The sequence below is a fragment of the Xenopus laevis genome, chromosome 7S (assembly GCF_017654675.1).
Source record: "Xenopus laevis strain J_2021 chromosome 7S, Xenopus_laevis_v10.1, whole genome shotgun sequence".
In the NCBI taxonomy this organism is placed as follows: Eukaryota; Metazoa; Chordata; class Amphibia; order Anura; family Pipidae; genus Xenopus; species Xenopus laevis.
In genome coordinates, this window is record NC_054384.1 from 32,156,998 (window position 1) to 32,168,487 (window position 11,490).

Here is an 11,490-nt window from a genome sequence, read left to right on the forward strand (position 1 = left end):
GATAGACTTTCTGTATAACAGATAATGTTTTACGGTTTTCTGTATTTTTCTATATTTCTATATCATCCATGTACACATCACCCTATTATCTGTCTATAGATCGATCTTTTTCTCTCTCACCTCCCTGTGTCTAATATGGGCCCATCAAAGTGATTATAAATATATATATATATATATATATATATATATATATATATATATATATATATATATATATATTTAATAATTAGAATTGTCCTTGCTGTATTTCAAGCATACACCAAATTATCGGCCTTGTTATTAAATGAATTTGCAATAAATCAGAGCCTGAATATTTACATTTACACAAATACGGGGGCCTGTGCATAAAAGCATGCAAGTATATGTGTGTAAATGTGCAGCATTATGCGTGTGCCTTAATATGTGGGTTAATATGTGTGTACGTGTGAGTGTATTGTATGTGTGTAATAAAGCTGCTACCCCAATGTGTGGGCTGCCCTATAAACTCCCCTTGGCCCAGGTCTGGTCGGGATGGGACAGACTGGGCAATACCCTCCTCCCCAGCAGGACTGCACTCACTTCACCAAGTGCCATCATATTGATCCCAGCACTGACAATGCTAAACTGCCCTCAAGAAATGCATCTATTGCTTCCACTGAAACCACAATTTTTTGGATTATAACAAATAACTGGGAATAGGCACATTCCGGCTGGACATGTCTCTGGCAGTAGCAATAACAATCTGTTTTCTGTGCTAAACAAACAGCTGATGAGTGTCCATGTGTCACTTCCGAGCTTTTACTCTTATCTAAGGTTTGTGTGATCCTTTAGTTTTCTTTTCTGTGTAGTTTTAATCCCAAACTCACTCTCTCCTCTCCCCCCCCCCCCGTGTGTGTGTGTGTTGGAGTGACAGGCTCAGGCAGGGACCTCCTCACTCAGTCCAGCAGCTCCAGTATTTGTGCCTGGGCGAATCACAGAGTGGTGGAATCTATTGCCTTTGTCTGACAAGTCATCCATCTCAGGCTAAGGGGGAGGGCTGTGTGAGTGTGTATATGTATGTGTGTGTGTATATGTGTGTGTATGTGTGTGTGTGAGGGGGGGGGGGTATCTGAGGGGCTTTGCAGCTTTTAGAGAGACACACACGGGGAGAGGAGGCTCCATTCTCCAGCCAAACCTCCTAGCACACACATCCCACCTTAAAGTGACAACTCCTGCCGCTCTCTCCATTTTAGGGATATTGTGCGACCCCCCCTCAAACAAATCACACACCCCTGGATTCTTTTTTTTTTTCCTCTCCTTTTTTGCCTCCTGCTTAACTTTGCGTTGAAGTCAGACAAGTCGAGCCAAAGACTTTGGAGGAAAGCAAAACTGACCGTTGTGCTGCTCAACAAGCCCGGCTCGAAGGAAAGAAGAGCAGTCATGCCCCGCACCTGCCGCCCTGAGATTTACTCGTGTGCCCGCGGAGGCTGCTAAAGGAAAGCGATTCCTTGTTCCAAGCTGCCTGATTTGCCTCTGCCTTCGCCTGCACTGTGCGATTCTGCCTCCAGCTCCCAGTAGCAGCAGCAGCAGAGGGGGACAGGGGAGTGCAGCGCTGCTCACAAGCCTCCATCTGATTTTCTTCAAGTCTAGAAGTTCACTCCAGAGTCGAAACGGCGACTACAGCCGAATTCCACCCTTTCATCTGCCTCCCCATGGATATGCACTGCAAGGCAGATCCCTTCTCGGCTATGCACCGTGAGTAGTACCGGGGCCTGGCTCCATCAATTGCCTTCTTTCTTCAATAATAACAGCTCTCTTGGCTCACCTGGGGCCCCATTCTCTCAAACCCTCTTCCTATAGCAGCCCACCTGCCACTGGTACATTCCTCTGTGCCGCTACCTTAGCTTCTCCTCTATAGGCTTTCCAACTGCCAGCTCTACCCCTGCCCTTGTATCTCTAATACCCACTCCTGCCTCTTCTTCACAGACATCAATCAAAATATATCTTTAGCTGCCAGTAACCTTCTGTATATTATATACTATTCCAAAAACAAAAATCACATGCCTCTCAAAGGGTGAAAAATGACAAAATCTGTATTCGGGTCAGCTGTCACCAACTACTTATTTCTATTTCATTTTCAAATATCATTGACAAAACTCCAACCATGTAGCCACTAGCCCTTCCTTCCTCTGTGCAATATTCACACGTTTCACTTACTGCCATAATAACAATAATAACAATGGCAGCAGCAGTGGTGTTTTAAGAAATAGTCAAAAAAATGGTGAGTGTCATTTTATTTTTAAAATACAATTCAAAGCTCTTTTTTCGGGTTGATCTTTTTTTTTATTATTAATAATGAAAGCCGCTTTGTAACAGTAAAACAGCAATAATATTATATCTGCGTTATCAGCAAAATGTATATATATATATATATATATATATATATATATATATATATATATATATATATATATATATATATATATATATATATTTATATTACATACCTACTCTAGTCATGCTGTTCAAAATATTAGCACCTTGTGGTTGTTTTCAAGAAGTATTATATTGAATGTTAAATGCGATTTTTTTTTTTAACGAAAAAAAGTGTAATGATGGCTGCCCGCATATGTACACATATGTATTAAAATATAAACACAATGATACATTTAAATATGAAACGATTTATTTTTGTGTGTTTCAGAATGCTACATTGTTATTATATAATATACGAAGATTAATAATACGCTACAATATTCCAATATTCTTGTAAACACTGTGGAAGCTGGACATTAATATATTTTAATAAAACCAAAAGGAAAATTAAGTTATAAGAGAAACATAGAAAATATATAATAAATAGATAGATAGATAGAGAGATAGATAGATAGATAGATAGATAGATAGATAGATAGATAGATAGATAGATAGATAGATAGATAGATAGATAGAGATAGATAAACAGTTAAAAAGCAATAAGCAATTACTACAAAAACAATCGGACATTGAATGTAAAATTTTAATTATTAATTTTTAATCTTATCTGCATCTGTTGCCTATTTAATAATACGTAATATGAGTTATCAGAGGTACCTTGAATAATTTATCAGAGAGGTGCAGAGAGAATTGCTGGCTGGTAACTTTATAGCCAACATGTGCAGAAGGATCTGTATGTAGTGAGAAAACAAGTATATGGCATGATCGCTGGAAAATAATTGTCCATCATGATTGGGGAGACTCAGGGCAATAGGGAGAGAGATTGGGGGATGTGGGGTGGAAGTGGGCACAGGACAGAGAGTGATGTCAGAGAGATTGGGGAAATGGAAAGTATGGGGGTTATGTTGGGAAGGGAAGAGATTTTAGTTAGAGAAAGGGTATTTTGGATGGGAAGGGGCTGTTTGTGGAAAACTATATTTGTGCAGAGAGTCTTGGATCGATTTAAGGGCAATGAGAGCTTCCTCAACTTCAGACTCAATAGATCACTGTCAGCAGCAGAGAAACTCTCTCCAATATAAATACATCATCTCCCTGAAAACTGCCTCCCGTTTGTAACACTCAGAGATCGCTTTTATCACAGTCATATCTAATCAAGGAAACCCAATTATGAAAATAAAGCTATTGTATATTTATTTGGCAAACAATAAATATATACGACAGTGACCCTCCAGCCTCCACGTTTGTGTTGTTCAGACAGCCCCTCCTGAGTCCTTGCAAATAAGTGGGCGCTGGTGCCAGCTCCCCGAATGCAGCGATGTGATTGCACGAGAAGGTTGCAGCGCGCATGCCTGTGTGTGCCACTTGAAGTCCCACTGACGATCACGTGCGATCTCGTGGTCTCTGTCTCGGTGGGAATTTGTGCACGGTGCGTCCATGATTGGAGGCGATACGTTTAACCGTTCATGGGTGGGGATAGGGGACAGCTGAAACAAGTGCCTTTTAAAGACCTGCTCCCAGCCCTCACCCCTCAGCTACAGTTGGTGTTGGGCCACAATTTGACCGGCAGAATATAATGGGCCGGCAGGCAATTTCTCAAGCCCAGTGTCAAGCCTTGCTGTCAAAACTTTCATTCAGCCCACTGGAATGCCCTGTGTGTTGTCCTTTGCACGAAACTGGGGCAGATTGTGCGAGCAGAACCATCCAGGGGCGAATTGTATCACAATGGCCTAGAATAGAGGACGATCGCCCAACATAAGCGTGAAATCGCAGCTGATTTATATAGTGATCATTATTTGCATGTGCCGCTGTGCGTTAATTTGTTAAATACAGACATAAATATATAAATAGGTAGTAGCAGTCTGTTATAGAATCTTTCCATTTAAATTCATGCTGTTTACCTTTCTGCTGTCTCCGACTAATCGCGTGTTTTGTGTGTGTCTTTCTCCCTCTGGTGTGTGTTTTTCCCCCATTCCCTCTTTCCCAGCAGGGCATGGGGGTGTGAACCAGCTCGGGGGGGTATTTGTCAACGGCAGACCCCTACCTGATGTGGTGAGACAGAGGATAGTGGAACTGGCCCACCAAGGAGTGAGACCCTGTGATATCTCCAGGCAGCTGAGGGTCAGCCATGGATGTGTGAGCAAGATCCTGGGCAGGTAAGCACCACTAACTTCTGGGCATCGTGGGCCATCGCCAGATATACACACACACACACAGACAGTGTAAATCTCATCAACCACGTGGAGTCAATCAGTATGCGCTGACAATGTAAGAACTTGAAACTGCACTTGCTCTCAATCTAATTATGGACCAGATTATTCTATTTTCCATCTAACAGTCTCACAGGTCAGAAATGCCAAGTAATGAAATTTAGCCGCCCATCGGCCAAGCCGGTCTGTGTTATTAGGCGCAGAGATGTCACCCAGTATTTATAGAAAGTAATTATACTCACACATGGGAAATGTATTAGAATCCCGCAGCATTGGGGTGTTAGAGAGAACTGCTCTACTAATGATCCCGGCGTCATTATTAGCGGATAATAAATGCCCATCAGCTAACTAATATTGATGCCGTAGAATAATTTCTAATATTAATCGGTTTATTTGTGAGCAGAATTTAAAAAAAAAAAAAAAAAAAAGCGCTGGAAACGGTTCGCCTGCGACAGGCGCAACAGCATGCCCCCAATTCATCTGCCTTTAATTGCACAGATTCGTTACTTTCTCATCACAGATAGATGAATTAGTCGCTATCTATACATACATAAAAATACACTGAATTTTGCATTAAAAAAATGGTAGTTATCATTGATTCCTGTAGTAAAAGCAGCAAGGGGCCGGCCAGTATTAATTTATTGAATAACACGACGGTACAGAATAAAACCTACGATCGTGCGATGCTGTCATCGAACTTTTGCGTCCCCATCACGCTGACTTGCGCCTTGCGCTATTTCCCATGGCAGGTACTACGAGACGGGGAGCATTAAACCAGGAGTTATTGGCGGATCCAAACCCAAGGTTGCCACTCCCAAAGTTGTCGACAAAATCGCAGATTACAAGAGACAAAACCCTACAATGTTTGCTTGGGAAATCCGGGATAGGCTTTTGGCTGAAGGAATCTGCGACAATGACACGGTTCCCAGTGTGTCCTCCATAAACAGGTAAGGAAATTACGCTGCCCCCATTGTGTCCTTATTTATTATCTCCTCCCCTTTACCTGTTTATTAGCACTGCTCCCATGCAAAGGATTTTCAGGTGTGTGTGTGGCCCCTTGTATTTTGATTTGAGTTTTTTTTGTTGTCATTCTTATGATCTAATACATTGATAATAACATGCTAATGCCATTCATAATAATAATACACATATATCACTAATAAACTATTGAGAATACAGAAGCAATTTCCCAAAGTTCCCTATGTATGACCATGTGTATGTGTTGGGGCCTATAATCAAGCCATTTATACACAGTTCAGTTTTCTTACTTTTTTTACTAACAATTTTGCTGGATTTTGAGAAAAATCTGCCACTTTCATGTTTCTGTGTGGTTTCTCTGTGTTATTTTTCGTTTTTCTCAGTGATTAAGATTTCAACAGCTCCCAAATTTGCAGACAATCGCAGGGCCTAGCTGCTGAACCATTAAAATACCAATGTTTATTTCTCTTAAGCAAACAGGCTTAAAGTCGCAAACAAGTCAGCCATTCTCACACGTGTAAAACTGGTCAGGATTACGAGGCGTTTACGTAGGATTCAGCCCATAACCGAAACTTTGATTGACTAACAGAAAGCACTTTGCGAGGAACCCCTTTTCCTGCTTGTTCACTGGCAATTACTGGCTTTAATGGATTTAAAAAAGAAAATAACACAATGCATACGCGCTGTGTCTTTAAAGATACTTTAAAAGGCATTTTAAGTGATAATATCACAAGACCTAAATACCCACACACAAACACACAAGCGCAAGCATGTACCGTCCCATTAAATAAAGCAAATAAATCTGTTCATATGTTTTTTTCCCCCACTATCTTGATTAATATCTGAGCCATGTTATTATGTTGGTTAGATAAATAAATAGACGGTACAGCTCTAATTAGAAAATGCAATTCAAAAACAAAGCAGAAAATACCATTTAGATATTATCTGTTCCAATTGCACTGGCATCCCACGTAAATGTTTTTAATATTTCACAAATGACATGGAATTATCCCAAGTCATCTTGCAAGCAGCAGGTAAAATTAACTGCTGGAATGTACCTTGGCTTCAGAAGATTCCCTTAGACACACGTGCACTGTAATATACTGCTAGGCTACTCCAGCAAATTATCCCAGTGTGTGCCATCTGTATTAAAATGGTTATTAAGATATGAACAGGGTAACATAATACTGATAGACTAATTATACACCTACCTATAAACCTCCCATATTCATTTTTTTTAATCTTGTTTCATCTATGTGTAGAATAAGGAGTAGTTTAGCATCCATATAGAATTCCTTTTGTGATGCAGGGTAACATTTGCAAGCATGCAACCACATGGAATCCACATTGCTTCATGCAACTCTAATGTTCTGGTTTAGGCTGTGTTGGAAAATGTTCGAATAAGAATAAACTGAGCGAAAGTGTCTTTATAGTTCATGTGAAATTATGATCAAGATATAGTAGTATAGGCTGCTGCACTTTATTTTAATATAGCTTTTTGATGCCACCAAACTTTCTTTTCAATGGTCAACAAAAAGGCAAAAATGCTAGCATCAAATTTTAAAATAATATATGTATGCATATATATAGTGCAGTATATAAAGCAGCTATGTTGGAGGTCTTCCGATATAAAGATTTTAAACACATGAGATTTCTGCCTATTGTTCATTTTTTAAATGAAAACTATTGTTTTTTATATTTATTTTCCAATGAGTAAATGCTCAGACTTAAAAGCCCTCCTATTACATAGCAAATTATGGCTGAAGGGTTCAGCCTTTACCATTGTCTGAACCATTAAAAGCCATCCATTATGGAGGCTTAGGAATCTGGTTAAAAATTTGCATTGTCTAAAAGCTTGATCGCTGTTTTTTCATAGAATGTGGAAAATGTAATTGTAGGCATTATAAGTACCTTTTGGTAACAGCAAATTAGACCAGATCCCATTTCTTTTCTCAGCTATGAAGTGTTACCTCCAAACCGAACATATACTGTATATATATATATATATATATATATATATATATATATATATATATATATATATATATATCTTAATTGTGAACATACTTCTAAATGTTTTTTAGCTGGATGCTGGTCCCTACGGTCTCAAAGGGCTTTAAAATGTTGGACAGAGTAAAGGTGCTTTATGTAAGGGATTGCAGGTTATTATATATATATATATATATATATATATATATATATATATATATATATATATATATATATATATATATATTTATACATTTCTGCCCCTGATTTCAATTGCATCCTGTTGTTTATGCTGTAGAATAAACAAGTAAGCCTGATATTAAGATATGACCAAACTATGACATCATGCCCCTTTTAGTGCCAAGTCATGTCGGTCAGGTGACTGTCTGATGAGTAGCTTAAGCAAACACGATTGAATGAAACACTTCCCATGTTTTTGGCTTCTTTTAGTTCAGCTTTTATATCTCTGCCATTGTGATTTGAAAATTACGTTGATATTTTTGCTGAGGATTTGTCTTTTTTTTTTTTTTTAATTTAAAAGATCCTTATTAAAGATATGCCCAGTGTTACTTATAAGGGTTCTAATTGTGTTCTAATCATTATTTAATGTTTTAGATGCCTATATTTCCTATATTTATTATACAGCACGGAATTCACCCACGTTCTAATGCTAAGTATAGAGAAAGATCATGTCTTTGATATCCTATTCGCTGTTCTTATTTTGTATTTCCTTTATTTATATTTTTTTGGGGGAATATAATATTTTGCTTAACAAAAGTCCTTTATTTTGTTGGTTGTTCATTTAATTGGTTGAACTAAAACTCTGCTCCTATACTAGGTCACCACCCTTCATTTCAATCCAATTTTCTACTACTAATAAACAGTAGTTTTATCTTTGCTTTAACTCCGGGTTGGAGTTGTTGGTGTTATAAGAGAGACAGCTGAGTTGTTTTACAGTTGGATCCACTTTGGTTCTGCTTATAGATACAGCATGTAGTAGCTTAAAGTTGAGTCCTAGGTGGACAAAGATACTAAATTCATGAAGCATTTTATTTGTGTTTAGGATATGTTCTTATTTTTTGTTACATTTTTAGAAGGACAAAGTACTTTTTATTTCTTTAAGAGTAGAGACGTTTTGCTAATTCTGTTTGTGTTTCTGCGTACGACAACATAATATCCCAAAATGTTAAGCATACGGGTTAGGGGGAAAGACAGTTGTGTTCTAAATTGCATCTGGATATGGATTTGATAATCAACAGTAAACTTCATGTACTCATCCTGTGATGATTGTAATGGTTGTTAACATTGTTAACCAGGGTACATGTGTTGGATGCATGTCTCATTTGAAGGATTCTCTTGCTCTTGGAAAGCTTCTTTCTTTAGAATTAGGTCTATTATTTAAGACCCTCCAAAAACTAAAAGCATTATAGCAATCATTTGGGTAACCACTTGGTCCTCAATTAAAAGAAACATTAATTAAAGCAACATTATTAATCGCATACTGATACTCTGTTAGAAGCCATGTTTAGTCCTATGCAGCGGATGCAGTATTCATTCAGAAATTGAAGAGATTTATTACCATTACAGTTCTATGAAAGTGAAAATATACTTTAACAAAACTATGAACAATTAAATATTTCACCGGTAGTTATACAAGTACCGCTATATGGAATGTTTTATTAAACCCCCCAAAATATATGCAAAATACTAGCGTTTAACTTTCTTTGGTGGTTTAAATATTTTGCTAAATGTTTCCTCAGTATATGACTAATATGCAAACAAACCCTCATGTGAAATAACATAGTGCTTAGCTGTACTGTTATCATCATCTTTTGTAAAAGAGAATTAATCTATGAAAGTTTAGGGATGGTAGTAATGTCATAGAAGGCAGCTGACCCCAAAAGTAAGGCCGTCACCCACTGCTGCTTCTTCTCAGTTGGCAGCATATAGTTTTTATCTCTAGATCATACAAAACAAAATTCTGTTGGGTAATTTCGAAATCAAGATTTCTATAATGATAAAGGGAAATGGCAGATTAAAGATTCTTTCCACAATTTCAAAGTTTAATTTGTTTTCTAATTCAGCTTACCAGATGTAAGCTTAGATTTGGTGGCTAACATATCTTTATCCTTTAAGTTTACTTTTTGTATTCTATGAAAAAGAACTTCCAAGCTGTCAAATGTCATAGTCAGACAGCAGCTAAGACTGTGAACATCACACTAAGAATCGGCAAGAGCTTGCTGGCAGTTGAATTACAGCATTTATTCTATGCTAAAGGGTATATACTTGTAAACCTGTCATGCATTTAAATATACATATATTTAAAAGTACAGTATCTAAGTCAGAAATGCATTCATTTTAACACACCTCTTCGCACTGTATGCAACTATTTTTAAAGGTACTGCATGATTTGGTATCCCAGAGAGACACACACACTCCCCCATATGTCGAGATGCTGGGTGACTGCACCCAAAGTTTGTGAACTTGTCAGTACTAGTGGAAGCTACAACATTTTGAAGACCTCTCTGACATCCGAGTTAAACATGTACAAAGGCTAAAATGCATTTTTTGCGTGAATTCTTAGCAACTGCAACAGCACTATGCAATATGTTGGCGCTATAGAAATACATGTTAATAATAATAACTTAGTAGCGCTGCAAGCGCTGAAAATTCATTAAGATGATCACATTAGATATGAAGTGCTATAAACATGCTCTAAATCCATACAGTGCACAGGTAGTCTCAGTTGCTATTATCATTGTTCACCATAGCTTCATTTATTAATGTCCACTCTGAGCAGGGAAGTGCAGCGAGGGTGGTCTGGTGTGCAACCCTATCCCCACCACTACAACAATCGGCCCATAGAGAGGGAGATTTAGATCAGAGACTTGCTCAGACCCATCTGTCTCTATGAAAACCAATCAATAACACAGTAACTGGATCCACCGTCAGTGGGAAATGGACAACAAAATAGTTCAATACCAGTGTCATACAATGGCTATGTGAATGGGGAAGGTGGAATTTGACAGACATAATATAAACATATTTGTTAAAATCTATTTTGCATTTGTCCTAATTGCATAGCACATAATGAAATCCGGGTAGCTGATTACTGGGTCAATTTTAATAGACTCTAGACTCTAACACTATCAAAAAGCTGATACAATAGGGAAGAGTGCCATCTCTGGGGATTGTTTTCCCATCAATAACTCATCTAGCATTTAATCTAGGCAGCATCTTAAATCTATCCGAAATATTTAACTATTAGCATAGAATTACAAAAGACAAGAAAGAAACATTATCTGTCAAATTCAGAGGTCAAATTAGCTCCACTTTAACAAATTGCTAAGGCAATGCGTTGTATACGCTACTGATATCGTATAGGAGAATCAAAGTCCTGTATGAGTAGACACCTAGATACAGGTATATAAGCTTGTACAGGGAGGGTTTCATTTCTAAACAAGATTCGGGCATCCACACATACATAGCTGCATTTATACAATTAAGCAGACAAACCTCTATATTGGAAAAAACAGTGATACAAAGTATGGTGCACAATATGTTGGATTTGTACAAAGTTTCAGATCTTTTGGAGAGGGAGGAGAATAATGAGCAGGAATCCCTCCCATCTGCGCAAGACGGAGTAGGTTTTGCATTAATGAACTTTGCACTGTAACTAGGGGTCAGTCTTCCGTTAAGCTGGCATCAGCATTACATTTTAATGAGATGTTAAGAGAGCATGGGCTGGCTCACCAGAGACAACCGCACGCACTCACATGCACACACACAAAAAGTGAAGAAAAATTCATTTCATGCACTGTGGCTACGTAAGAAAGGGCAATTTGAGCAGGTTCCAGCATATGTATGTGATAAATGTTAACTGTGCATTAATCGTATTAAAGAGGCACCTATAAACTTTTCA

The 11,490-nt window shown here is 38.0% G+C and overlaps 1 protein-coding gene across 12 annotated transcripts in view; it reads left to right on the forward strand.

The window, feature by feature from the left end:
* The first annotated feature begins 1,069 nt into the window (after positions 1 to 1,069).
* The window catches only part of LOC108697493 (paired box protein Pax-2-B-like), a 69,166-nt gene continuing 58,745 nt past the window's right edge, over positions 1,070 to 11,490 (forward strand). For 4 of the 12 annotated variants that reach the window (XM_018227579.2, XM_018227582.2, XM_018227584.2 and 1 more), the window contains exons 1-3: positions 1,072 to 1,713; positions 4,379 to 4,547; positions 5,351 to 5,548. In XM_018227579.2, coding sequence (XP_018083068.1) covers positions 1,671 to 1,713; positions 4,379 to 4,547; positions 5,351 to 5,548 — 410 coding nt within the window. In that variant the 5' untranslated portion in view covers positions 1,072 to 1,670. Of the gene's footprint in view, positions 1,714 to 4,378; positions 4,548 to 5,350; positions 5,549 to 11,490 lie in introns of all 12 variants that reach the window. The other 8 variants (XM_018227581.2, XM_018227583.2, XM_018227585.2 and 5 more) reach the window with 4 other exon arrangements.